The 27894-nt window shown below is 55.7% G+C and overlaps 1 protein-coding gene across 1 annotated transcript; it reads left to right on the forward strand.

Moving 5' to 3' along the window:
• si:ch73-375g18.1 (kinesin-like protein KIF1C) lies at positions 1 to 27894 on the forward strand (the record flags this gene model as incomplete). Its single annotated transcript, XM_059960204.1, has 8 exons — positions 1 to 124; positions 2266 to 2345; positions 3247 to 3341; positions 6848 to 6931; positions 14690 to 14870; positions 15159 to 15231; positions 16014 to 16607; positions 26252 to 27894. Coding segments are annotated over 8 exons (2167 nt in total), but the record flags the coding sequence as incomplete, so codon positions are not given.

Consider the following 27894-nt stretch of genomic DNA (forward strand, 5'->3'; position numbering starts at 1 on the left):
GGGAGTGTTTGGTTTGCGTGGGGAATCTCTGACACTACTCTCTCTCAGGGAGGAACTCCTGGCCGAGATGGGTCTTGCCACCCGAGAAGACGGGGGTACCGTTGGCGTCTTCTCCCCCAAAAAGGTGAGTGGCTGCAGCCGAGCAGCTTGCCCCCTCACTTCTGCGCCCTGTTTCCCTGCTCCCCCCCACATCCACCCCTCCCCATACCACTCCAGATGCCTACATCCCTCGCTAACGATGCTCAACACATCACTGTGTCCCTGATCATGGAATTCAAACCCTCCCCTCCTATTCCCCCTCCCATTCCCCCTCCAGCCGTCCCCTCCCCTCCCATTCCCCCTCCAGCCGTCCCCTCCCCTCCCATTCCCCCTCCAGCCGTCCCCTCCCCTCCCATTCCCCCTCCAGCCGTCCCCTCCCCTCCCATTCCCCCTCCAGCCGTCCCCTCCCCTCCCATTCCCCCTCCAGCCGTCCCCTCCCCTCCCATTCCCCCTCCAGCCGTCCCCTCCCCTCCCATTCCCCCTCCAGCCGTCCCCTCCCCTCCCATTCCCCCTCCAGCCGTCCCCTCCCCTCCCATTCCCCCTCCAGCCGTCCCCTCCCCTCCCATTCCCCCTCCAGCCGTCCCCTCCCCTCCCATTCCCCCTCCAGCCGTCCCCTCCCCTCCCATTCCCCCTCCAGCCGTCCCCTCCCCTCCCATTCCCCCTCCAGCCGTCCCCTCCCCTCCCATTCCCCCTCCAGCCGTCCCCTCCCCTCCCATTCCTCCATTCCCCCTCCAGCCGTCCCCTCCCATTCCTCCCATTCCCCCTCCAGCCGTCCCCTCCATTCCTCCCATTCCCCCTCCAGCCGTCCCCTCCCATTCCTCCCATTCCCCTCCAGCCGTCCCCTCCCATTCCTCCCATTCCCCCTCCAGCCGCCCCTCCCATCCTCCCATTCCCCCTCCAGCCGTCCCCCTCCCCTCCCATTCCCCCTCCAGCCGTCCCCTCCCCTCCCATTCCCCCTCCAGCCGTCCCCTCCCCTCCCATTCCCCCTCCAGCCGTCCCCTCCCCTCCCATTCCCCCTCCAGCCGTCCCCTCCCCTCCCATTCCCCCTCCAGCCGTCCCCTCCCCTCCCATTCCCCTCCCAGCCGTCCCCTCCCCTCCCATTCCTCCCATTCCCCTCCAGCCGTCCCCTCCCATTCCTCCTCCAGCCGTCCCCTCCCATTCCTCCCATTCCCCCTCCAGCCGTCCCCTCCCCTCCCATTCCCCCTCCAGCCGTCCCCTCCCCTCCCATTCCCCCTCCAGCCGTCCCCTCCCCTCCCATTCCCCCTCCAGCCGTCCCCTCCCCTCCCATTCCCCTCCAGCCGTCCCCTCCCCTCCCATTCCCCCTCCAGCCGTCCCCTCCCCTCCCATTCCCCCTCCTGCCGTCCCCTCCCCTCCCATTCCCCCTCCAACCGTCCCCTCCCCTCCCATTCCCCCTCCAGCCGTCCCCTCCCCTCCCATTCCCCCTCCAGCCATCCCCTCCCATTCCTCCCATACCCCCTCCAGCCGTCCCCTCCCCTCCCATTCCTCCCATTCCCCCTCCAGCCGTCCCCTCTCCTCCCATTCCCCCTCCAGCCGTCCCCTCCCCTCCCATTCCCCCTCCAGCCGTCCCCTCCCCTCCCATTCCCCTTCCAGCCGTCCCCTCCCATTCCTCCCATTCCCCCTCCAACCGTCCCCTCCCATTCCTCCCATTACCCCTCCAGCCGTCCCCTCCCATTCCTCCCATTCCCCCTCCAGCCGTCCCCTCCCCTCCCATTCCCCCTCCAGCCATCCCCTCCCATTCCTCCCATACCCCCTCCAGCCGTCCCCTCCCCTCCCATTCCCCCTCCAACCGTCCCCTCCCCTCCATTCCCCCTCCAGCCGTCCCCTCCCCTCCCATTCCCCCTCCAGCCATCCCCTCCCATTCCTCCCATACCCCCTCCAGCCGTCCCCTCCCCCTCCCATTCCTCCCATTCCCCCTCCAGCCGTCCCCTCTCCTCCCATTCCCCCTCCAGCCGTCCCCTCCCCTCCCATTCCCCCTCCAGCCGTCCCCTCCCCTCCCATTCCCCTTCCAGCCGTCCCCTCCCATTCCTCCCATTCCCCCTCCAACCGTCCCCTCCCATTCCTCCCATTCCCCCTCCAGCCGTCCCCTCCCATTCCTCCCATTCCCCCTCCAGCCGTCCCCTCCCCTCCCATTCCCCTTCCAGCCGTCCCCTCCCCTCCCATTCCCCCTCCCCACAGCCGCTGTGATGTGTTTTTTTTTTGTTGCAGACCCCACACTTGGTGAACCTGAACGAGGACCCCTTGATGTCGGAGTGTCTCCTGTACTACATCAAGGACGGGGTGACCAGGTACGTGAGGGAGGAATGGGGTGATTCTGGGAGCTGCAGGGAGGTTGCCGGAGACAGGTAACTGGGTGTCAGGAGAGGCAAAGGGAAAGGGCAGACAGTGCAGATTACCCCTGTTTGGGTGGGTGGGGGGAGCTGCAGTGACTTCGAGGCTCAGAGGGGAAGGAGTGTGGTGCTGGTGGGGCTTTCAGTACCGAGGCGATTCTGTGGGTGAGAACAGGCTCAATGGTATATCGCCGTTCAGGCACCAGGGTCAATCTGGGAGGGGTGCGGAAGCTTCGGAGTGGGTGCAGGTATTCACCGGCTGCTGCCTGGACTGGAGATCGTCCATTTTGAGGGCAGGCTGAGAAGGCCTGGGCTTTTCTCTTTGGGTCAAAGAATGATGAGTGGTGACTTGATGGAGGTGTACAAGATGATGAGTTTACCGCCAGAGACATTTCCCCAGGGTGGAACTGGCTAATACAGAGGGAGCGTAATTTTAAGGTGATTGCGAATAGAAGGTATGTCCGAGATCGGTTTCATAACGGAGGGTGGTGGATGCCTGGAAAGTGTTGCCGGGGGTGGGGGGTGGCAGAGGCAGATACATGAGGGTCATTTGGACAAGCTCATGGAGGCTGAGTAGGAGCAAAGGGTTAGATTGATCTTGGAGCAGGTTACAGGGTCAGTACAACATGGTGGGCTGACGGGCTTACAGTGTGGGAGGAGGAGGGGGTAGGGTCCTGCCACAGGTGAGTGTGGCAGGGGTCAGCTTCACTCTGCTGGGTGAGGATAGGGCTGGATAGGTAGAGGTTTTGGCTGGGTCAGAGGTTTGAGGACACGGGTTGATGGTTCTGGGAATCAGAGGGCAAGGGCGGGGTTGGCAATGTCTGGGGGTGGCGCCCTGACCTCGGTGCTCTGTCCCCAGAGTCGGAAGGTTGGATGTTGACATTAAGCTGAGCGGTGACTTCATCCAGGACCGGCACTGTGTGTTTCGCAGCGAGACGGGGCTCGGGGGAGATGGTGAGTGTGCTTGTTTGCGGGGCAGAAGGGAGGTGGGACCGATGCTGGGGTAGCGGAGTGGCTGTAGTCGCCCACGTAGTGGGGATGGGGTAGGTGGTAAGAAGCACGGACCCTGAGCTGGGGCTGCCAGGACCTAACCCGGGCAGTGGGTTCCCCGTGGAACCAGCTCTCCCTCCACCATTCTCCCTGACCACTGTGTCACCTACCCAATACCCCTCCTCCTCTACCCTCCCCCTTAACTCCCCCTCCACCATTCTCCCTGACCACTGTGTCACCTATCAAATACCCCTCCTCCTCTACCCTCCCCCTTAACTCCCCCTCCACCATTCTCCCTGACCACTGCGTCACCTACCCAATACCCCTCCTCCCCTACCCCCCTTCACTCCCCCCCACCATTCTCCCTGACCACTGCGTCACCTACCCAATACCCCTCCTCCCCTACCCCCCTTCACTCCCCCCACCATTCTCCCTGACCACTGCGTCACCTACTCAATACCCCTCCTCCCCTACCCCCCTTCACTCCCCCCCACCATTCTCCCTGACAACTGCGTCACCTACCCAATACCCCTCCTCCCCTACCCCCTTCACTCCCCCCACCATTCTCCCTGACCACTGCGTCACCTACCCAATACCCCTCCTCCCCTACCCCCCTTCACTTCCCCCCACCATTATCCCTGACCTCTGCGTCACCTACCCAATACCCCTCCTCCCCTACCCCCTTCACTCCCCCCACCATTCTCCCTGACCACTGCGTCACCTACCCAATACCCCTCCTCCCCTACCCCCTTCACTCCCCCCACCATTCTCCCTGACCACTGCGTCACCTACCCAATACCCCTCCTCCCCTACCCCCTTCACTCCCCCCCCACCATTCTCCCTGACAACTGCGTCACCTACCCAATACCCCTCCTCCCCTACCCCCCTTCACTCCCCCCCACCATTCTCCCTGACCACTGCGTCACCTACCCAATACCCCTCCTCCCCTACCCCCTTCACTCCCCCCACCATTCTCCCTGACCACTGCGTCACCTACCCAATACCCCTCCTCCCCTACCCCCTTCACTCCCCCCACCATTCTCCCTGACCACTGCGTCACCTACCCAATACCCCTCCTCCCCTACCCCCCTTCACTCCCCCCCACCATTCTCCCTGACCACTGCGTCACCTACCCAATACCCCTCCTCCCCTACCCCCTTCACTCCCCCCACCATTCTCCCTGACCACTGCGTCACCTACCCAATACCCCTCCTCCCCTACCCCCTTCACTCCCCCCCACCATTCTCCCTGACAACTGCGTCACCTACCCAATACCCCTCCTCCCCTACCCCCCTTCACTCCCCCCCACCATTCTCCTGACCACTGCGTCACCTACCCAATACCCCTCCTCCCCTACCCCCTTCACTCCCCCCACCATTCTCCCTGACCACTGCGTCACCTACCCAATACCCCTCCTCCCCTACCCCCTTCACTCCCCCCACCATTCTCCCTGACCACTGCGTCACCTACCCAATACCCCTCCTCCCCTACCCCCCTTCACTCCCCCCCACCATTCTCCCTGACCACTGCGTCACCTACCCAATACCCCTCCTCCCCTACCCACCTTCACTCCCCCCCCACCATTCTCCCTGACCACTGCGTCAGCTACCCAATACCCCTCCTCCCCTACCCCCCTTCACTCCCCCCACCATTCTCCCTGACCACTGCGTCACCTACCCAATACTCCTCCTCCCCTACCCCCCTTCACTCCCCCCACCATTCTCCCTGACCACTGCGTCACCTACCCAATACTCCTCCTCCCCTACCCCCTTCACTCCCCCCACCATTCTCCCTGACCACTGCGTCACCTACCCAATACCCCTCCTCCCCTACCCCACTTCACTCCCCCCCACCATTCTCCCTGACCACTGCGTCACCTACCCAATCCCCTCCTCCCCTACCCCCCTTCACTCCCCCCCACCATTCTCCCTGACCACTGCGTCACCTACCCAATCCCATCCTCCCCTACCCCCCTTCACTCCCCCCCCACCATTCTCCCTGACCACTGCGTCACCTACCCAATACCCCTCTTCCCCTACCCCCCTTCACTCCCCCCCACCATTCTCCCTGACCACTGCGTCACCTACCCAATACCCCTCCTCCCCTACCCCCCTTCACTCCCCCCACCATTCTCCCTGACCACTGCGTCACCTACCAATACCCCTCCTCCCCTACCCCCTTCACTCCCCCACCATTCTCCCTGACCACTGCGTCACCTACCCAATACCCCTCCTCCCCTACCCCCTTCACTCCCCCCACCATTCTCCCTGACCACTGCGTCACCTACCCAATACCCCTCCTCCCCTACCCCCTTCACTCCCCCCACCATTCTCCCTGACCACTGCGTCACCTACCCAATACCCCTCCTCCCCTACCCCCCTTCACTCCCCCCCACCATTCTCCCTGACCACTGCGTCACCTACCCAATACCCCTCCTCCCCTACCCCCTTCACTCCCCCCCACCATTCTCCCTGACCACTGTGTCACCTACCCAATTCCCCTCCTCCCCTACCCCCTTCACTCCCCCCCACCATTCTCCCTGACCACTGCGTCACCTACCCAATACCCCTCCTCCCCTACCCCCTTCACTCCCCCCCACCATTCTCCCTGACCACTGCGTCACCTACCCAATACCCCTCCTCCCCTACCCCCCCTTCACTCCCCCCACCATTCTCCCTGACCACTGCGTCACCTACCCAATACCCCTCCTCCCCTACCCCCCTTCACTCCCCCCCACCATTCTCCCTGACCACTGCATCACCTACCCAATACCCCTCCTACCCTACCCCTCTTCACTCCCCCCCACCATTCTCCCTGACCACTGCGTCACCTACCCAATACCCCTCCTCCCCTACCCCTCTTCACTCCCCCCCACCATTCTCCCTGACCACTGCGTCACCTACCCAATACCCCTCCTCCCCTACCCCCCTTCACTCCCCCCCACCATTCTCCCTGACCACTGCGTCACCTACCCAATACCCCTCCTACCCTACTCCTCTTCACTCCCCCCCCACCATTCTCCCTGACCACTGCGTCACCTACCCAATACCCCTCCTCCCCTACCCCCCTTCACTCCCCCCACCATTCTCCCTGACCACTGCGTCACCTACCCAATACTCCTCCTCCCCTACCCCCCTTCACTCCCCCCACCATTCTCTGACCACTGCGTCACCTACCCAATACCCCTCCTCCCCTACCCCCCTTCACTCCCCCCACCATTCTCCCTGACCACTGCGTCACCTACCCAATACTCCTCCTCCCCTACCCCCCTTCACTCCCCCCACCATTCTCCCTGACCACTGCGTCACCTACCCAATACCCCTCCTCCCCTACCCCCCTTCACTCCCCCCACCATTCTCCCTGACCACTGCGTCACCTACCCAATGCGTCTCCTCCTCTACCCTCCCCCTTGACTCCCCCTCCTACCAGCTGAGTCTCACTGACTGCTGTGTCCTGTCCCTCCTCCACAGTGACGGTGACCCTGGTGCCGTGTGAGGGAGCCGATACCTATGTCAACGGGAAGCAACTGACAGGCCCCCTGGTTCTGCGTCAAGGTAAGGGTTGGGGGGGGGGGGGGTTGGAGAGAGTGAGGTGTGGGTGTGGTGGAGGGCGAATGAGGGAAGAGGTATGGGAAAGACTGGGGGAAGGGGAGGATTATGTAGGGGACAGGGTTTGGGGGAGGGGGTTGCTACCCATCTGACTCTCCAGCCACTGACCACGAGAACTGCATCTCAGTCCGGCTTCATGACACCAGCTCTGTGGGGGATGATGGTGTACGTGGGGTAAGTCTGCCACCCCGAGGGGGTGGATGTGTGGAACAAGTTTCCAGACGAAGTGGGGCAAGTGGCGAGGACACTTGGGCAGGGTATAACCACACGGTTAATGTTAGGGGTCCAGGGCGTAAACGGAACGGTTGGGTTTGGAGGGAGGTGGACAAAGGTGGCGATGGGAACAGCTTGGCTGTGTCGCGGAGGGATGCCGTTTCTGTGGCTTTCTGCCAAGTCAGAGGGTGGCTACGTACTGAGTTCGAACAAGAAGAGCATGCAGAATAAAGTACAGAGAGAGTGCAGTGCAGGGAGACGATAAGGCGCAAGGTGATAATGAGGTCAAAGGAAGATCTTACCATGCTCGGGAGCCACACTGGTAACAGTGGGGTCGGCGCTGACCGTGAGCCTGCTGCTACTTGCTTTTGTGTCTTCTGCCAGGTGGGGAGGGGGAGAATTTCTGAGTGGGTGGGAGCCTCTGATTACGCTGCCTGCTTTACTGAGGCAGCGAGGGCTGTCGATTGGGTCCCCGAGTGTTAATGCTGGTGGACAGGTTGGTGAAGGAACGTGGCACTGGCCTGGATGTCTGGGGCACAATGCTGCAACTTTACAAACACTAGTTAGGCCGTACTTGTAATAGTGTCAGCTCTGTTAGGGAAAGGATGTGTCTGCACTGGAGTGGGTGGGACATGGGGGTGATGGTGCTGTTGGACCTCGGGGGGTGGGGGGGTTATGTGATTGGTATAGGTGGGACATGGGTGATGGTGCTGTTGGACCTCGGGGGGTGGGGGGGTTATGTGATTGGTATAGGTGGGACATGGCGTGATGGTGCTGTTGGACCTCGGGGTGGGGGGGGTTATGTGATTGGTATAGGTGGGACATGGGGTGATGGTGCTGTTGGACCTCGGGGGGTGGGGGGGTTATGTGATTGGTATAGGTGGGACATGGCGTGATGGTGCTGTTGGACGGGGGGTGGGGGGTTATGTGATTGGTATAGGTGGGACATGGGGTGTTGGTGCTGTTGGAACTCGGGGGGTGGGGGGGGGTTATGTGATTGGTATAGGTGGGACATGGGGTGTTGGTGCTGTTGGAACTCGGGGGGTGGGGGGGGGTTATGTGATTGGTATAGGTGGGACATGGGGTGATGGTGCTGTTGGACCTCGGGGGGGGGGGGGGTTATGTGATTGGTATAGGTGGGACATGGCGTGATGGTGCTGTTGGACGGGGGGTGGGGGGTTATGTGATTGGTATAGGTGGGACATGGGGTGATGGTGCTGTTGGACCTCGGGGGGTGTGGGGGGTTATGTGATTGGTATAGGTGGGACATGGGGTGATGGTGCTGTTGGACCTCGGGGGGTGGGGGGGGGTTATGTGATTGGTATAGGTGGGACATGGGGTGATGGTACTGTTGGACCTCGGGGGGGTGGGGGGGGGTTATGTGATTGGTATAGGTGGGACATGGGGTGATGGTGCTGTTGGACCTCGGGGGGGGGGTTATGTGATTGGTATAGGTGGGACATGGGGTGTTGGTGCTGTTGGACCTCGGGGGGTGGGGGGGGGGTTATGTGATTGGTATAGGTGGGACATGGGGTGATGGTGCTGTTGGACCTCGGGGGGGGGGGGTTATGTGATTGGTATAGGTGGGACATGGGGTGATGGTGCTGTTGGACCTCGGGGGGTGGGGGGGGTTATGTGATTGGTATAGGTGGGACATGGGGTGATGGTGCTGTTGGACGGGGGGGTGGGGGGGGTTATGTGATTGGTATAGGTGGGACATGGGGTGATGGTGCTGTTGGACCTCGGGGGGGTGGGGGGGTTATGTGATTGGTATAGGTGGGACATGGGGTGATGGTGCTGTTGGACCTCGGGGGGTGGGGGGGGTTATGTGATTGGTGTAGGTGGGACATGGGGGTGATGGTGCTGTTGGACCTCGGGGGGGGGGGGGGTTATGTGATTGGTATAGGTGGGACATGGGGTGATGGTGCTGTTGGACCTCGGGGGGTGGGGGGGTTATGTGATTGGTGTAGGTGGGACATGGGGTGATGGTGCTGTTGGACCTCGGTGGGGGGGTTATGTGATTGGAATAGGTGGGACATGGGGGTGATGGTGCTGTTGGACCTCGGGGGGTGGGGGGGGTTATGTGATTGGTATAGGTGGGACATGGGGTGATGGTGCTGTTGGACCTCGGGGGGTGGGGGGGGGTTATGTGATTGGTATAGGTGGGACATGGGGTGATGGTGCTGTTGGACCTCGGGGGGGGGGGGGGGTTATGTGATTGGTATAGGTGGGACATGGGGTGATGGTGCTGTTGGACCTCGGGGGGTGGGGGGGGGTTATGTGATTGGTGTAGGTGAGACATGGGGTGATGGTACTGTTGGACCTCGGGGGGTGGGGGGGGGTTATGTGATTGGTATAGGTGGGACATGGGGTGATGGTGCTGTTGGACCTCGGTGGGGGGGTTATGTGATTGGTATAGGTGGGACATGGGGTGATGGTGCTGTTGGACCTCGGGGGGTGGGGGGGGGTTATGTGATTGGTATAGGTGGGACATGGGGTGATGGTACTGTTGGACCTCGGGGGGGTGGGGGGGGGTTATGTGATTGGTATAGGTGGGACATGGGGTGATGGTGCTGTTGGACCTCGGGGGGGTGGGGGGGTTATGTGATTGGTATAGGTGGGACATGGGGTGATGGTGCTGTTGGACCTCGGGGGGTGGGGGGGGGGTTATGTGATTGGTATAGGTGGGACATGGGGTGATGGTGCTGTTGGACCTCGGTGGGGGGGTTATGTGATTGGTATAGGTGGGACATGGGGTGATGGTGCTGTTGGACGGGGGGTGGGGGGGGGTTATGTGATTGGTATAGGTGGGACATGGGGTGATGGTGCTGTTGGACCTCGGTGGGGGGGTTATGTGATTGGTATAGGTGGGACATGGGGTGATGGTGCTGTTGGACCTCGGGGGGTGGGGGGGGTTATGTGATTGGTATAGGTGAGACATGGGGTGTTGGTGCTGTTGGACCTCGGGGGGTGGGGGGGTTATGTGATTGGTATAGGTGGGACATGGGGTGATGGTGCTGTTGGACCTCGGGGGGTGGGGGGGGGTTATGTGATTGGTGTAGGTGAGACATGGGGTGATGGTACTGTTGGACCTCGGGGGGTGGGGGGGGTTATGTGATTGGTGTAGGTGGGACATGGGGTGTTGGTGCTGTTGGAACTCGGGGGGTGGGGGGGGTTATGTGATTGGTATAGGTGGGACATGGGGTGATGGTGCTGTTGGACCTCGGTGGGGGGGTTATGTGATTGGTATAGGTGGGACATGGGGTGTTGGTGCTGTTGGAACTCGGGGGTGGGGGGGGGTTATGTGATTGGTATAGGTGGGACATGGGGTGATGGTGCTGTTGGACCTCGGTGGGGGGGTTATGTGATTGGTATAGGTGGGGACATGGGGGTGATGGTGCTGTTGGACCTCGGGGGTGGGGGGGTTATGTGATTGGTATAGGTGGGACATGGGGTGTTGGTACTGTTGGACCTCGGGGGGGTGGGGGGTTATGTGATTGGTATAGGTGGGACATGGGGTGATGGTGCTGTTGGACGGGGGGTGGGGGGGGGTTATGTGATTGGTATAGGTGGGGACATGGGGTGATGGTGCTGTTGGACCTCGGGGGGGTGGGGGGGTTATGTGATTGGTATAGGTGGGACATGGGGTGATGGTGCTGTTGGACGGGGGGTGGGGGGGGTTATGTGATTGGTATAGGTGGGACATGGGGTGATGGTGCTGTTGGACCTCGGGGGGGTGGGGGGGGGGTTATGTGATTGGTATAGGTGGGACATGGGGTGATGGTGCTGTTGGACGGGGGGTGGGGGGGTTATGTGATTGGTATAGGTGGGACATGGGGTGATGGTGCTGTTGGACCTCGGGGGGTGGGGGGGGTTATGTGATTGGTATAGGTGGGACATGGGGTGATGGTGCTGTTGGACCTCGGGGGGTGGGGGGGGGTTATGTGATTGGTATAGGTGGGACATGGGGTGATGGTGCTGTTGGACCTCGGGGGGGGGGGGGTTATGTGATTGGTATAGGTGGGACATGGGGTGATGGTGCTGTTGGACCTCGGGGGGTGGGGGGGGGTTATGTGATTGGTGTAGGTGAGACATGGGGTGATGGTACTGTTGGACCTCGGGGGGTGGGGGGGGGTTATGTGATTGGTATAGGTGGGACATGGGGTGATGGTGCTGTTGGACCTCGGTGGGGGGTTATGTGATTGGTATAGGTGGGACATGGGGTGATGGTGCTGTTGGACCTCGGGGGGGTGGGGGGGGGTTATGTGATTGGTATAGGTGGGACATGGGGTGATGGTACTGTTGGACCTCGGGGGGGTGGGGGTGGGTTATGTGATTGGTATAGGTGGGACATGGGGTGATGGTGCTGTTGGACCTCGGGGGGGTGGGGGGGTTATGTGATTGGTATAGGTGGGACATGGGGTGATGGTGCTGTTGGACCTCGGTGGGGGGGTTATGTGATTGGTATAGGTGGGACATGGGGTGATGGTGCTGTTGGACCTCGGGGGGTGGGGGGGTTATGTGATTGGTATAGGTGAGACATGGGGTGTTGGTGCTGTTGGACCTCAGGGGGTGGGGGGGTTATGTGATTGGTATAGGTGGGACATGGGGTGATGGTGCTGTTGGACCTCGGGGGGTGGGGGGGGGTTATGTGATTGGTATAGGTGAGACATGGGGTGTTGGTGCTGTTGGACCTCGGGGGGTGGGGGGGGTTATGTGATTGGTGTAGGTGGGACATGGGGTGTTGGTGCTGTTGGAACTCGGGGGGTGGGGGGGGGTTATGTGATTGGTATAGGTGGGACATGGGGTGATGGTGCTGTTGGACCTCGGTGGGGGGGTTATGTGATTGGTATAGGTGGGACATGGGGTGTTGGTGCTGTTGGAACTCGGGGGTTGGGGGGGGGGTTATGTGATTGGTATAGGTGGGACATGGGGTGATGGTGCTGTTGGACCTCGGTGGGGGGGTTATGTGATTGGTATAGGTGGGACATGGGGGTGATGGTGCTGTTGGACCTCGGGGGTGGGGGGAGTTATGTGATTGGTATAGGTGGGACATGGGGTGTTGGTACTGTTGGACCTCGGGGGGGGTGGGGGGGTTATGTGATTGGTATAGGTGGGACATGGGGTGATGGTGCTGTTGGACGGGGGGTGGGGGGGGGTTATGTGATTGGTATAGGTGGGACATGGGGTGATGGTGCTGTTGGACCTCGGGGGGGGTGGGGGGGTTATGTGATTGGTATAGGTGGGACATGGGGTGATGGTGCTGTTGGATGGGGGGTGGGGGGGGTTATGTGATTGGTATAGGTGGGACATGGGGTGATGGTGCTGTTGGACCTCGGGGGGGTGGGGGGGGTTATGTGATTGGTATAGGTGGGACATGGGGTGATGGTGCTGTTGGACGGGGGGTGGGGGGGGTTATGTGATTGGTATAGGTGGGACATGGGGTGATGGTGCTGTTGGACCTCGGGGGGTGGGGGGGTTATGTGATTGGTATAGGTGGGACATGTGATGGTGCTGTTGGACCTCGGTGGGGGGGTTATGTGATTGGTATAGGTGGGACATGGGGGTGATGGTGCTGTTGGACCTCGGGGGTGGGGGGGTTATGTGATTGGTATAGGTGGGACATGGGGTGTTGGTACTGTTGGACCTCGGGGGGGTGGGGGGGGTTATGTGATTGGTATAGGTGGGACATGGGGTGATGGTGCTGTTGGACGGGGGGTGGGGGGGGGGGTTATGTGATTGGTATAGGTGGGACATGGGGTGATGGTGCTGTTGGACGGGCGGGTGGGGGGGGGTTATGTGATTGGTATAGGTGGGACATGGGGTGATGGTGCTGTTGGACCTCGGGGGGTGGGGGGGGTTATGTGATTGGTATAGGTGGGACATGGGGTGATGGTGCTGTTGGACCTCGGTGGGGGGGGTTATGTGATTGGTATAGGTGAGACATGGGGTGATGGTACTTGGACCTCGGGGGGTGGGGGGGGGTTATGTGATTGGTATAGGTGGGGACATGGGGTGATGGTGCTGTTGGACCTCGGGGGTGGGGGGGTTATGTGATTGGTATATGTGAGACATGGGGTGATGGTACTTGGACCTCGGGGGGTGGGGGGGGTTATGTGATTGGTATAGGTGGGACATGGGGTGATGGTGCTGTTGGACCTCGGGGGTGGGGGGGTTATGTGATTGGTATAGGTGAGACATGGGGTGATGGTACTTGGACCTCGGGGGGTGGGGGGGGTTATGTGATTGGTATAGGTGGGACATGGGGTGATGGTGCTGTTGGACCTCGGGGGGTGGGGGGTTATGTGATTGGTATAGGTGAGACATGGGGTGATGGTACTTGGACCTCGGGGGGGTGGGGGGGGGGTTATGTGATTGGTATAGGTGGGACATGGGGTGATGGTGCTGTTGGACCTCGGGGGTGGGGGGTTATGTGATTGGTATAGGTGGGACATGGGGTGATGGTGCTGTTGGACCTCGGGGGGTGGGGGGTTATGTGATTGGTATAGGTGGGACATGGGGTGATGGTACTTGGACCTCGGGGGGTGGGGGGGTTATGTGATTGGTATAGGTGGGACATGGGGTGATGGTGCTGTTGGACTTCGGGGGGTGGGGGGGGTTATGTGATTGGTATAGGTGGGACATGGGGTGATGGTGCTGTTGGACCTCGGGGGGTGGGGGGTTATGTGATTGGTATAGGTGGGACATGGGGTGATGGTGCTGTTGGACCTCGGGGGGTGGGGGGGGGTTATGTGATTGGAATAGGTGGGACATGGGGTGATGGTGCTGTTGGACGGGGGGTGGGGGGGTTATGTGATTGGTATAGGTGGGACATGGGGTGATGGTGCTCTTGGACCTCGGGGGGTGGGGGGGGTTATGTGATTGGTATAGGTGAGTGGGATGCAGTGTGACACTGGCTGGGGCATCGGCTGTCAGTGTGGTGGGTACTGTGAGTGGGATGCAGTGTGACACTGGCTGGGGCATCGGCTGTCAGTGTGGTGGGTACTGTGAGTGGGATGCAGTGTGACACTGGCTGGGGCATCGGCTGTCAGTGTGGTGGGTACTGTGAGTGGGATGCAGTGTGACAGTGGCTGGGGCATCGGCTGTCAGTGTGGTGGGTACTGTGAGTGGGATGCAGTGTGACACTGGCTGGGGCATCGGCTGTCAGTGTGGTGGGTACTGTGAGTGGGATGCAGTGTGACACTGGCTGGGGCATCGGCTGTCAGTGTGGTGGGTACTGTGAGTGGGATGCAGTGTGACAGTGGCTGGGGCATCGGCTGTCAGTGTGGTGGGTACTGTGAGTGGGATGCAGTGTGACACTGGCTGGGGCACAGGCTGTCAGTGTGGTGGGTACTGTGAGTGGGATGCAGTGTGACACTGGCTGGGGCATCGGCTGTCAGTGTGGTGGGTACTGTGAGTGGGATGCAGTGTGACACTGGCTGGGGCATCGGCTGTCAGTGTGGTGGGTCTGACCCCTGCCTCCTGCACCAGGTAACCGTGTCGTGCTGGGGAAGAGCCACGTGTTCCGATTTAACCACCCGGAGCAGGTGAGGCTGGAGCGGGAGAGGGGTCCCAGCCTGGGACCCCTTCCAGAGGCGGCCGACTGGACCTTTGCGCAGAGGGAGCTGCTTGAGAAGGAGGGCATCGATATCCGGCTGGAAGTGGAGCGTAGGTATGAATGGAAGGGGCAACCGGGTCCCGAAGGGGTAGGGCAGGATCCCGGGAGGGGGAGGACCTGAGGGCAAAGGGTCCTGGTGGGTGGGGAGGAAAGGTGACAGAACCCTGGGGGGTTGTGGTGGGGGGGTAACTCCTAGGGGAAGGATGAGGGCTCTCCTGGGAAGGTCAGGGTGACGAGGGAGGGCTCTGCCCCAACATCCTGGGGCAGCTGACACCCTCCTGGGACAGGAGTCTAAGGTTTGCCAGTCCCCCACTCTGACTGGCCAGTGCTCTGGACCCACAGGCTACTGGACGTGGAGAACCAGTACCGTCGGGAGAAGGAGGAGGCCGACCTACAACTGGAGCAGTCCCGGCTGGTAAGAACTGCTCCTGACCTTCTTGACCAGCCACGCCTCCCCTGCCCCAGCCTCTGCTGACCCATGGTCACACAGCACAGAAATAGGCCTTTTGGCCCAAATGACAGAACTGTCCCAGACCATTTACCCGAGCCAGTCCCTGTAAACCTTTCCCGTCCACGTGCCTGTCCAAGTGTGTCTTGAACGTTGTACCTTGCTCACCCACTTCCTCGTTCCATATACGGGCCACTGAACATAACCCCATACACTCAACTCCTGCTCCCTGCTGTACATGGACCCAGCACACTTACCTTCTGCTCTCTGCCGTACGTGCATGCACAGACCCTCCCCCACCCCATCACCGTGTGCAGACAGCATGGAACCTGTACAAGAGTGAACTCTGTACACTGACCCCCTGTTCCCTGCGTATGCAGACCCTGTATACTGACCCCCTGTTCCCTGCGTATGCAGACCCTGTACACTGACCCCCTGTTCCCTGCGTATGCAGACCCTGTACACTGACCCCCTGTTCCCTGCGTATGCAGACCCTGTACACTGACCCCCTGTTCCCTGCGTATGCAGACCCTGTACACTGACCCCCTGTTCCCTGCGTATGCAGACCCTGTACACTGACCCCCTGTTCCCTGCGTATGCAGACCCTGTACACTGACCCCCTGTTCCCTGCGTATGCAGACCCTGTACACTGACCCCCTGTTCCCTGCGTATGCAGACCCTGTATACTGACCCCCTGTTCCCTGCGTATGCAGACCCTGTACACTGACCCCCTGCTCTCTCACCTGCAGTACGCGGACTCAGACAGCGGTGATGACTCAGACAAGCGCTCGTGCGAGGAGAGCTGGCGCCTCATCGCTTCGCTGCGGGAGAAGCTGCCGGCCAGCAAGGTGCAGAGCATCGTCCGGCGCTGCGGGCTGCCCAGCAGCGGGAAGAAGCGGGCGCCGCAGCCCGTGTACCAGATCCCCCAGCGGCGCCGCATCAGCAAGGACCCCCGGTGGGTGACGCTGGCTGACCTGAAGATGCAAGCGGTGAAGGAGATGTGCTACGAGGTGGCCCTGAATGATTTCAAGCACTCGAGGGATGAGATTGAGGCCATGACGGTAGTGAAGATGAAGGAACTGTCCCGCATGTACGGCAAGAAGGACCCCAACGAGCGGGAGACGTGGCGCGCCGTGGCACGGGACGTGTGGGACACGGTGGGCGTGGGTGAGGAGCCTGACGGCCAGCCCGCGGCCAAGGTGGACGATCTGCGGGCTCATGTCGACAGGCTGACCGGCATCCTGCAGGAGGTGAAGCTGCAAAATAACATGAAGGACGAGGAAATCCGGGCGCTGAGGGACCGCGTGCTGAAGATGGAGCAGGTTGTGCCTGCAGCGAATCCGGTAACGTCACGGCAACTGGCCTGCAACCTGGTCCAGAATCTGCATGTGTAGCCAGTGTGTGTCTTTCTGTCTGTCTGACCCTGTATACCGTGTGTGTGTGTGTCCGTGTTCGTGTCCGACCAAGGAGGTTGAGGAGGGCAAGGTGGTAGACATGGTTTACATGGACTTCGCTGAGGCGTTTGATGAGGGTTGACATGGTTGTCTGGCTTGATGATCGAGAGCAGAGGGTGTTGTTTGCCACATGTAGTCAGCCAGTCTTCTGTCCATGAGGTACGGAGGTCACTTTGGTTTATATGGTTGTCAGGAAGACGTTTTGACAAGGTGAGAGCTCACTAACTGTATACAAAGCTGGTGTGAAGGTAGGTACCGGATGGAGATAGTAGAAGGTTGTCTGTCGGAATGGAGACCTGTGATCAGGTGTGAGTCTCGGGGGTGTCAGTGCTCGGCATCTGCATTAAGGATTTGGATAAGATTGTACAAGGCATGGTGAGGTTTGCAGATCTCATTAAAGCAGGCTGGGCCCATTTGTTGTTTGCTCCCTAGACCAATTACTTTGATAAGAAAGTACAGGGTTTGATGAGTTGAGCTGAGGTGTGCAAGGGGCATTTAGGCTTCTTGCTAGAACGAGATTTAAAATGAGATGGGAAAGTCTGAAGGGGAACCTGAGAGCCAGCTTTGATGTCTACATTGTCTGAGCTACCAGAGGAAGTGGTTGAGACTGGTAGATTAATAACTTTAGAAGGTTATGGGTCAAACAATAGCAAATGGGTCTTGCTTGGATGAGGTGTTTTGGTTAGTATGGACCAGTTTGACCCAAGGTCATGCTTCCATGCTGATTTACTTATTTGGGCCCTTGACTCCAAGTGAACCATAGAACATTACAGCACAGAAACAGGCCTTTTGGCCCTTCTTGGCTGTGCCGAACCATTTTTCTGCCTAGTCCCACTGACCTGTACCTGGGCCATATCCCTCCAAACCCCTCTCATCCATATACCTGTCCAAGTTTTTCTCAAATGTCAGCATTCACCTCGATGAAGCTTAGACCATCCTGCCTCCATCGACCTCTGAAGACCACTGATGGAGTTCATCAGTGTTTCTGCGATCCATTGTATTGACTGCGTGGGGGTTTGGCCTAGTCAGCTTCACCTGAGCCCTGTTGGCCAGCCTCGACCATTTCCATCTCTCCCAATGGGGAGTGGGGTTGGACTTTGAAAGGCATAAGGACACTGGACACAACCAAACTGGACACAGTGCTCGAGGTGTGGCCTTGCCAACAGTACCAACTATAAAATAGCATCCCAACTTAGTGCCCTCACACTCCATCTTCACCACCTTGTGACAACACCTTCAGTGAACCAAGCTCCCTCTGTTCAACACTCCAAAGGGTCCCACTGTTAACTAGGAAAGTCCTACCTGGATTTGACTTTCCAAAGTGCACCATTTCTCAATTATTTGAATTGAATGTTATTTTCCATCTTATCCACCTAATCAAGATCCCCTGTAATTTTTCATGATCTAGAGCACCTGGGTGGTGGGTGGAGATACATCTCTACCAAACAGGGTGCAAGGTTCTCCTTTGCTCCACTAGGTTGCAGGTCACCCTTAGGCAATGTGTTGCATTCGTGTCGCCCCCTGATCAGGATCACGTGAAGCCACGTGAGAAAGTGGTGGATGGTCGTACGAGCAGCTGGTGCACATCACAAATCCCGGTTATGTGACCACTGACACTAAGAAGCAATCTCTGCAGAATTTTGATAATGGATGGGGTCACCCGTCATAAAAAGCCACTGTCCAGAAGAAGGCAATTTTTCTGTAGAAAAATTTGCCGAGAACAATTATGGACCATGATTGCTCATGTCATATGAAAGGTCGTGTGACAGAGGATCTGCAACACCACTTACTTAGTATCATCTGCAAACCTTGTACATTTTCATCCAGCCTGTTTATATCAGTGATGAACAGTGGGTCCAGCACCAACCAGTGGTCACAGCTCTTCAGTCTGCCACCATCTCCCTCTGAACACAGTCGGCCATCTGCATCCAACTCTCCAGGCAGGCAATCCCTAGTCCGAAAAGTAGGCATGAGGCAGACAAAGTGAAGGACAGTCCGAAGAGATTCTGCAGATGTGTTAAGAGCAAAAGGATTAAGGAACAAAATTGATCTGTGGAAGATGCGGGGAGCTAAAAGAGAAGTGGAGGGAGATCTTAAATTAATATTTTGCATCTGTGTTCACTCGGGAGATGGACACCGAGTCTATAGAAGTGAGGTCGTGGACCCGATACAGATTCCAGAGGAGTGTGCTGTTCTGAGGCAGATTAGGGTGGACGAATCCCCAGGACCTGACGAGGTGTTCCCTCGGTCTCAGTGGGAGATGAGTGAGGAAATTGCAGAGATATTTAAATCATCCTTAGTGACAGGTGAGGTCGCAGAGGACTGCAGGATAGTCAATGTTCTGCTGGTTAAGAAAGGCTTTAAGAATAAACCAGAAATTTGTGGGCTGGTGAGCCTGACATCAGTAGTGAGGAAAGTTATGCGAAGGTATTCTAAGGGTCCGGTTATGAGTATTTGGATAGTCAGAGATTAATTAGAGGTTAATTAGCTTGACTCTGTGCATTGTCGGTTGTGTCTAATCAATCTTGGAGTTTTTTGAGGATGTTGCCATGAAAGTTGATGAAGGCAGTGGATGATGTCTACATGGACTTTAGCAAAGCCTTTGACAAGATCCCACAAGGTTCCAGTATCCACTCTCGCCTCTCTTTTACACTTAATGTATCTGAAGAAACTTTTGGTATCCTCTAATATTATTGGCTAGCTTACCTCGTATTCTATGTTTTCCTACTTTATGACTTTTAGTTGGTCAAGAAGGTTTTGTTGTTTGGCATTCAGGATGAGGTAGTAAATTGGATTAGACATTGGCTCTGTGGGAAAAGCTAAAGAGTGGCAGTAGATGGTTGCCTCTCTGACTGATGGCCTGTGGTGTGCTGCAGGGATCAGTTGTTGTTTGTCACCTGTGTCAACGACCTGGATCAGCAAAGGGAACCCCTGAGGGGCCAGTGATAATAATATGATGGACTTCACCCTGCAACTTGAGAAATAGAAGTTAAAGTCAGATGTATCAGTATTACAGTGGAATCACAGGAATTACAGGGGCATGAGAGAGGAGCTGGCCAAAGTTGATTGGAAGGGATAGCGGCAGAGCAGCATGCCTGGAGTTCCTGGGAACAATTCAGAAAGTACAGGACAGATACATCCCAAAGGCATCTAAAGGCAAAATGATGCAACCATGGTTGACAGGAGAAGTCAACGCCAACATGAAATCCACAGAGAGGGTATATAATAGAACACAAATGTGAGAAGTTAGAGGATTGGGAAGTTTTTAAAAAACAAACAAAGGCAAGCTAGCCAATAATATTAAAAGGGAAACCAAAGTTTCTTCAGGTACATAAAGTAGATATTCGACCACTGGAAAAGGTAACGGGACAACAAAATAGTGGATGAACTAAATAAGTATTTTGCGTCGGTCTTCACTTTGGAAGACTCTAGCAGTATGGTGGAAGCTCCAGATGTCAGAGGTCATGAAGTGTGTGGTTACATTTACAAGAGAGAGACATTTGCAATGTTCCACTCCATAATTTAGTGATTCTTGAAAGATCATTGCTAATGCCTCCACAATCTCTTCAGCCACCTCTCTCAGAACCCTGGTGTATATACCATCTGATTCAGGTGGCTTGTCTACCTTCAGACCTTTCCGTTTCCCAGGAACCTTCTCTTTAGTAATGGTAACTTCACACTCTTCATGACCCCTGACACCTGGAGCTTCCACCATACTGTTAGCATCTTCCACAGTGAAGACTGATGCAAAATACTTTTCCAAATCATCTGCCATTTCCTTTTCCCCCAATACTATCTTTCCAGCATCATTTTCCAGCAGTCCAATATCCACTCTCGCCTCTCTTTTACACTTTATGTATCTGAAGAAACTTTTGGTATCCTCTTTAATATTACTGTCTAGCCTACCTTTGTATTCCATCTTTACCTTCTTAATGCCTTTTTTAGTTGCCTGCTGTTGGTATTTAAAAGCTTCCCAATTCCTTAACTACGCACTAATATTTCCTCTATTATATGCCCTGTCTTTGACTTCTCTGTTGTGTTATCTTGCCGTTAGGATATTTTCTCTTTGTGATGTACGTATCCTGTGCCTTCTGAGTTGCTTTCTGAAATTCCAGCCACTGCTGCTCTGCCAATGTTCTTTTCTGATCAATTCTGGCCAACTCCCCCCTCATGCCTCTGTGATTCCCTTTACTTCACTGTAATACTGATACATCTGACTTTAGCTTCTTTCTCAAATTTCAGGGTGAATTCAATGATTTTATGATCATTTTACCTGAAGCTCTGTAATCAATTCTGATTCATTGCACAGCAGCACCCAATCCAGAGTAACAGTGGACTCGGTCACAGGCTGCTCTGACAAGCCATCTTGTAGAAATTCCTCCTCCTGGAATCCTGTACCAACCTGATTTTCCTGATCTACCTGCATATTGAGATCCCCCATGACCATTGTAATATTGTCCTTCTGACATACATTTTCTATCTCCCATTGTAACCTGAAGACCACATTCTTGCTACTGTTTGAGGGTCTGTATACAACTTCCATCAGGGTCTTTTCACTCCTGCAGTTCCTTAACTCTTTCCACAATGACTGAACACCTTCTGCCCCTATGTCACCTCTTTCTAATGATCTAACTTCATTTTTTTACCAACAGAGCCACACCACCCTCTCTGCCTCAATCTGAGTCTCTTTAACATCGCTAATGCATCTGCCTTTACCACTATCCTTGACAGCACATTCCATGCACTCAGCACTACCTAGTTTAAAAAAAACCCTACCTCTAGCATCCGCCCTATACTTTACCCCAATCACCTTAAAGTTATGCCCCCTCGTATTAGCCATTTCTACCTTGGGGAAGATCTCTGGCTGTCCACTCTTATAATTTTGTTCACCTTAATGAAGTCCACCTTCATCCTCCTTTGCTCCAAAAAGTAAAGCCTCAGCTAGCTTAACCTTAGCTCATGGGACATGCTCTCCGATCCAGGCAGCATCCTGGTAAGCCTCCTCTACGCCCTTTCTGAAGAAAACTTCCACAATAAGAACCCTCACCCTCTCCATGTCCTTCCTATAATGAGGTGACCAGAACTCAAGTCAAGCCACTTTTTATTGTCATTTCAACCATAACTGCTGGTACAGTGCACAGTAAAAACGAGAGAATGTTTTTCAGGACCATGGTGCTACATGAAACAGTACAAAAACTACACTGAACTACGTAAAACAACACCAAAAAAAACTACACTGGACTACAGACCTACCCAGGACCGTATAAAGTGCACAAAACAGTGCAGGCATTACAATAAATAATAAACAGGACAATAGGCACAGTAGAGGGCAGTAAGTTGGTGTCAGTCCAGGCTCTGGGTATTGAGGAGTCTGATGGCTTGGGGGAAGATACTGTTACACAGTTGAGCCCGAATGCTTCAGTGCCTTTTCCCAGATGGCAGGAGGGAGAAGAGTTTGTATGAGGGGTGCGTGGGGTCCTTCATAATGCTGTTTCCTTTGCGGATGCAGCGTGTGGTGTAAATGTCCGTGATGGCAGGAAGAGAGACCCCGATGATCTTCTCAGAACTGAACACAATACAATATTAACCCACCACCAATCTTCCAGGATTTTACCTGTGCCTAAACATCTCCGCAGGGTCCTTCACTGTTCCTCCCCTTGATCCCAGTAAAGTCATTTGGTCAGGCTGTGGGGATCTGTGCTTCCTCGAAGCACTTCCAGTACCCCCTGTTTGTAGAAGTATTCAGCCCCCAACTCTTCATTTGCATAAATGAGCATTACAACCAAGGATTTTGATTGATTTAACTGAAAATTTTTATTTGTGAATCTCATGCTCCAGTTTTCACAGTAGAGCCCAAAATACAGGGAAAATTGTAAAGCATGAAAAATTGAAAATTCAGAAACTGAAATGTCAAAGGTATTCATCCTCCTTTACTCCGTACTCGGTTGATAGTACCTCTCGCAGCTATTGCAGACAGTAGTCTTTTTGGATAAGTTCATGTTAGTTTTGCACAACGTGATGGAGCAAGATTTGCCCATTCCTCCTTGCAAAATTGCTCAAGCAGTGCCAGGTTAGATAGAGAGTGGTGGCAGACAGCAAACTTGAGGTCTTGCCAAGATATTCGATCAGGTTAAGATCTGGACTCTGACTGGGCCACTCAAGGACGTCAGTTTTCTTCATTTGAAGCCATTCCCCGTTTCCTGTGACGGTGAGCTTCGGGTCATTTCCCTACTGGAAGATGAACTTTCTCCCCAGGATCAGTCTGTATTCAGCAGCATTCATCTTCCCATCAATCCTGACCCGATTTCCAGTCCCTGCTGCTGGAAAGCATCCCCACAGCATGATGCTACCTCCACCGTACAGGATGGTATTACCTGGCTGATGTACAGTATTAGATTTACACCACATGTACCACTTAGTGTTGGGGCCAACAGGTTCCACAAGACCTCCTTCCACATCTGTACAGTATCTTCTAAGTGACACTGTGCAAAGTCTTTAAGGGCAAGGATATTTATTTTTTTAAAACCTTTGGTTTTAAAAACTTAGGCGGCTGCTGCTTTGCCACTCTTCATTAAATACTCTTGGCATCACAGTAGCCTCTATTACAAGTGCAATTCTTCACTAGTCTCTACATTTAGAGGGGCAGGCTGACCCGGGCAGTGTGGCTGTGGGTTCATATTTGTTTCCACTTCTCGTGATGGACTGCACTGAGCGCCAAGGTACGTTCAGTGCCTTTGAGATGGTCTTGTACCCTTCCCCAGATTTGTACTTCTCTGTTATCATTTCTCTGAATTGTTTTGAATGCTCTTATCTTCATTTTGGTTTGGTTCAGACAAGGTTCAGATCCCGAGAGAAATTGGGTTTTGTTTCAGTCGCACCAACCAAGAATAGTGTAGAAATATAGCGATATAAAACAGTAAATAATTAAATAATAATAAGTTAATCATGCCAAATGGAAATAAGTCCTATTGGCTCAGGGTGTCTGACACTCCGAGGGAGGAGTTGTAAAGTTTGATGGCCACAGGTAGGAATGACTTCCTGTGATGCTCAGTGTTACATCTAGGTGGAATGAGTCTCTGGCTGAATGTACTCCTGTGCCTAACCAGTACATTATGCAATGGATGGGAGACATTGTCCAGGATGGCATGCAACTTGGACAGCATCCACCACCGTCAGAGAGTCCAGTTCCACCCCCACAACATCACAATGAGTTTGTTGATTCTGTTGGTGTCTGCTACCGTCAGCCTGCTGCCCCAGCACACAACAACAAACATGATAGCACTTGCCAACACAGACTCAAAGAACATCCTCAGCATCGTCCGGCAGATGGTAAAGGACCTAAGTCTCCTCAGGAAATAGAGATGGCTCTGACCCTTCTTGTAGACAGCCTCAGTGTTCTTTGACCAGTCCAGTTTATTGCCAATTCGTATCCCCAGGTATCTGTAATCCTCCACCATGTCCACACTGACCCCTTGGATGGAAACAGGGGTCACCGGTGCCTTAGCCCTCCTTAGGTCCACCACCAGAGTCTTTTTCACATTAAGCTACAGATGATTCTGCTCACACCATGTGACAAAGTTTCCCACCGTCACCCTGTACTCAGCCTCATCTCCCTTGCTGATGCATCCAACTATGGCAGAGTCATCAGAAAACTTCTGAAGATGGCAAGACTCTGTGCAGTAGTTGAAGTCCGAGGTGTAGATGGTGAAGAGAAAGGGAGACAGGACAGTCCCCTGTGGAGCCCCAGTGTTGCTGACCACTGTCTGACACACAGTGTTGCAAGCGCACATACTGTGGTCTGCCAGTCAGGTAATCAATAATCCATGACACCAGGGAAGCATCCACCTGCATCACTGTCAGCTTCTCACCCAGCAGAGTAGGGTGGATGGTGTTGAACGCACTGGAGAAGTCAAAAAACATGACCCTCACAGTGCTTGCTGGCTTGTCCAGATGGGCGTAGACACGGTTCAGCAGGTAGACGATGGCATCCTCAACTCCTAGTCAGGGCTGGTAGGCGAACTGGAGGGGGTCTAAGTGTGGCCTAACCATAGGCCGGAGCTGCTCTGGAACAAGTCTCTCCAGGGTCTTCATGATGTGGGAGGTCAATGCCACCGGTCTGTAGTCATTGGAGCCACTGGGGTTCATTGAAAATCTACCATGCTGTTGGACCTTGCAGAGAGAGGGAGTGTTTATTATTATGAATTCATTGAAAACAGATGATTCCTCCAATTTTCTACATCAACAAATTGGATGAGTTGATAATGTAATATACAATATTGCTCCTGAGGAAACTTGGGGTAAAAAAGGGATGAATACTTTTCCAGCCTCATAATATTGGTTTTTAATTTGTAGTAAATTGTTGACAGTTTTTGGAATTTTTCTTTTGATTTGACATGATGCACAATGTTTTGTAGATTAGCTCAAAATATCCTACTTTAATACCTTTGAAATTTAGAAAATGAGACAGGAAAATGTGACAATACTTATGGGGGCTGAATACTTTTTCAAGGCACTGAATAGACCAAGACATCACAACTCATTTGCCTCAAAGCAGTAGCTTCCATAATCTTTTCCACAGTGAAAACAGATGAGAAATAATTCTCTAAAAGTCTTACCCACCTTCTGTGGTCCACGTGTAGACAACCATGCAGATCACCAAGGGAATAACCACCTATTTAATATGCCTGTAGATTTCTAGGGATCTTGCTGGCCAGATCCAGAGATGCCCTCCTTTTTGCCCTCTTGTCTTCCCTCTTCTCTTCTCCTACGCTACACTCAAAGGATTGGCTTAATTTCAGAGAGCATCTCCTCCTTTCCCCGACCAGAGCATCTCTCATTGGCCAGGGTTTCCTAACCATGCCAGTGTCCCCCTTCGGCCTAGAGTTACTTGCTGCCCCTCCACTCCTGATAGCTCAGTTCTAGAAGCTTCCCACTTGCCAGTGTATCAGTCACCCCTGCAGACCATAAGACAATGGAAGCAGAATTAGGCCATTTAGCCCACTGACTATGCCTGACCAGCTGATTTATTTTCCTTGTCAACCTCATTCTCCTGCCTCCTTTCCTTTAGTAACCCACAAACAGTCACACCCTGTCGACCCCCGACCCCTGCAAGTTCCTGAACACCAAGTGTGCTGACGAAATTATGTTTGCTCCTGTACACTGCGTGTGCGTGTCTGTCTTTCTCTCTTTACACGATGTGTGTATGTCTGTCCATGTGTGTCTCAGTGTTGGTTCCTGGTGAGGGGGAGCACGTTCCCTGGGAGAGTAGTGTTTGACGGTCCCCTGGGGAGGGACTGTGAGTGAGGAGGAGCAGAGGCACTGATTGAGGGGGGTGGGGCTGTGGACTTGGGGTGAAAGCAGAGAGGTAATAGGGATGGGGGAGAGGTTGTGGGCCAGGAGATGTGATGTGCCTCAGAGACTGGCTCCCTACCCCTTCTGTTCCAGGATGGGGGCTTGGGTGGGGGAGTGGCCCTCAGGTAGGGTTCAAGGCCGGAGGTTCCTCTGTCTCACCCCTCACTCGCCCTCTGTTCCAGGATGGGAGTCCAGCCACAGGAGGGGAGGAGGTGGGCAGCCCGGCCCTGCGCATCGGTCGGCTAATGGAGGAGGATCCGACTTTCCGCCGTGGGCGGCTGCGATGGCTGCAGCAGGAGCAGCAACGGGTCCTCAACCTGCAGCAACAGCAGCTGGGCCGCCGGCCGCGCAGGAGAATGGGCGGCCGCTTCATCCCGCCGCACGACTGCAAGCTGCGGTTCCCCTTTAAAAGCAACCCGCAGCACCGTTGCTCATGGGGCCCCAGTAATGAATCTACTGACCCTAGCGATGAACCCGGTTACCCTGGCAACGGGTCTACAGACCCCAGCAACAGGCCGACAGACCCAAGCAACAATCTGGATTACCCTGATAACGGGCTTACAGACCCCAACAGCAGGCCCGAATACCCTGGTAGAGGGCCTGCAGACCCCAGCAACAGGCCTGATCAGCCTGGCAATGGGCCTACAGACCTTAGCAATGGGTCCATTCACCTCAGCCACTGGCCCACTGACATGAGTAAGAGGCCTGGTCACTTAGGCAATGGGCCCAGCTCAACACCTACTGCTGCTAACTATGCCTCCCAGGCACCACGGCGCAAGCCTGGGCCGGATGAGAAGCCTCGAGGACGAGGTCCGAGAGCCTGGCCAGGTCCAGGCACCATGCACCCCCAGCACCGGCGGCCATTCCGCCGCAACTCCTTCGATAACGGGGCCGGGGGCCGCACCCGCTTCCCCCGCCAACCACCCTCCCCTGACGAGCGGCCTCCTGCTGCCCCTGAGCACTGCAGACCCCAGCCCCAGCACTGGGGCCGGAGTTCCGAGTCTGGACCCCACCCCCGGCAGTCTGAGCCTCCCCGCCAGAGAGCCTACACGCCACCTCCTCGCATGAGGCGGCAGCACTCAGCACCTAATCTGCAGCAGAAGGGTAACCATGGCTAACGTAGCCTCCTGCCCTGGGCACCGACAGGGGAGAGGGGCTGAAGGTGCGATGGGGAGGGGAGGGTGCGAGGGACTAGAGGCAATGCTGCAAGAAAATTTGTGCAGGGAGGGGCAGGTGTTGAGGGGATGGAAGTGTGTCAGGAAGGGGGAGGGGCAAATGTAGGTGTCAGGAGGAAAGTTGTGTGTCAGGAATAGACGGTGTGCAAGAGGTGTGTCAGGGAAGAGGATGTGCAACTGGAGAGTGACTGGGATGGGAAGGTGTGTAAAAGGAGTGTGCAAGGGGTGTGTGTGTCGGGAGGGGCATTTGTGTGAGGGGATTGTGGGGGAAAGGAATGTAATGGGATTGTGGGGGGAGTGTGTAATGGGAGTGTGTCAGGAGGGCATAGAGGTGATTGCAAAACAGGCAGTAATGTGAGTGGGAGAAGGAACAATGAGTGTGCAGGGGAGGCAGTAGGAGGTGAGTGTGCAAGGAAGGGGTAGAGGCAAGTGTCAAGATAGGTAAGAGGCTCAAAGTAGGTGTCAGGAGGGAAGGAGAGTGTCAGGAATGGTGAGTGTGCAAGGTGTGAGTAACTGGGTTGGGAAGGTGTGCAAGGGATGTTTTTCAGGAGAGGGCATAGGGCATGAAGGTGTGCAAGGTAGGGGGAAGTGTGCAATGAGAGTGTCTGGATGGGGAGGGTGTGCAAGCGGAGTGTGGGGGTGGGTACAAG

This window comes from Hypanus sabinus, unplaced genomic scaffold (assembly GCF_030144855.1).
Source record: "Hypanus sabinus isolate sHypSab1 unplaced genomic scaffold, sHypSab1.hap1 scaffold_2283, whole genome shotgun sequence".
Lineage (NCBI taxonomy): Eukaryota > Metazoa > Chordata > Chondrichthyes > Myliobatiformes > Dasyatidae > Hypanus > Hypanus sabinus.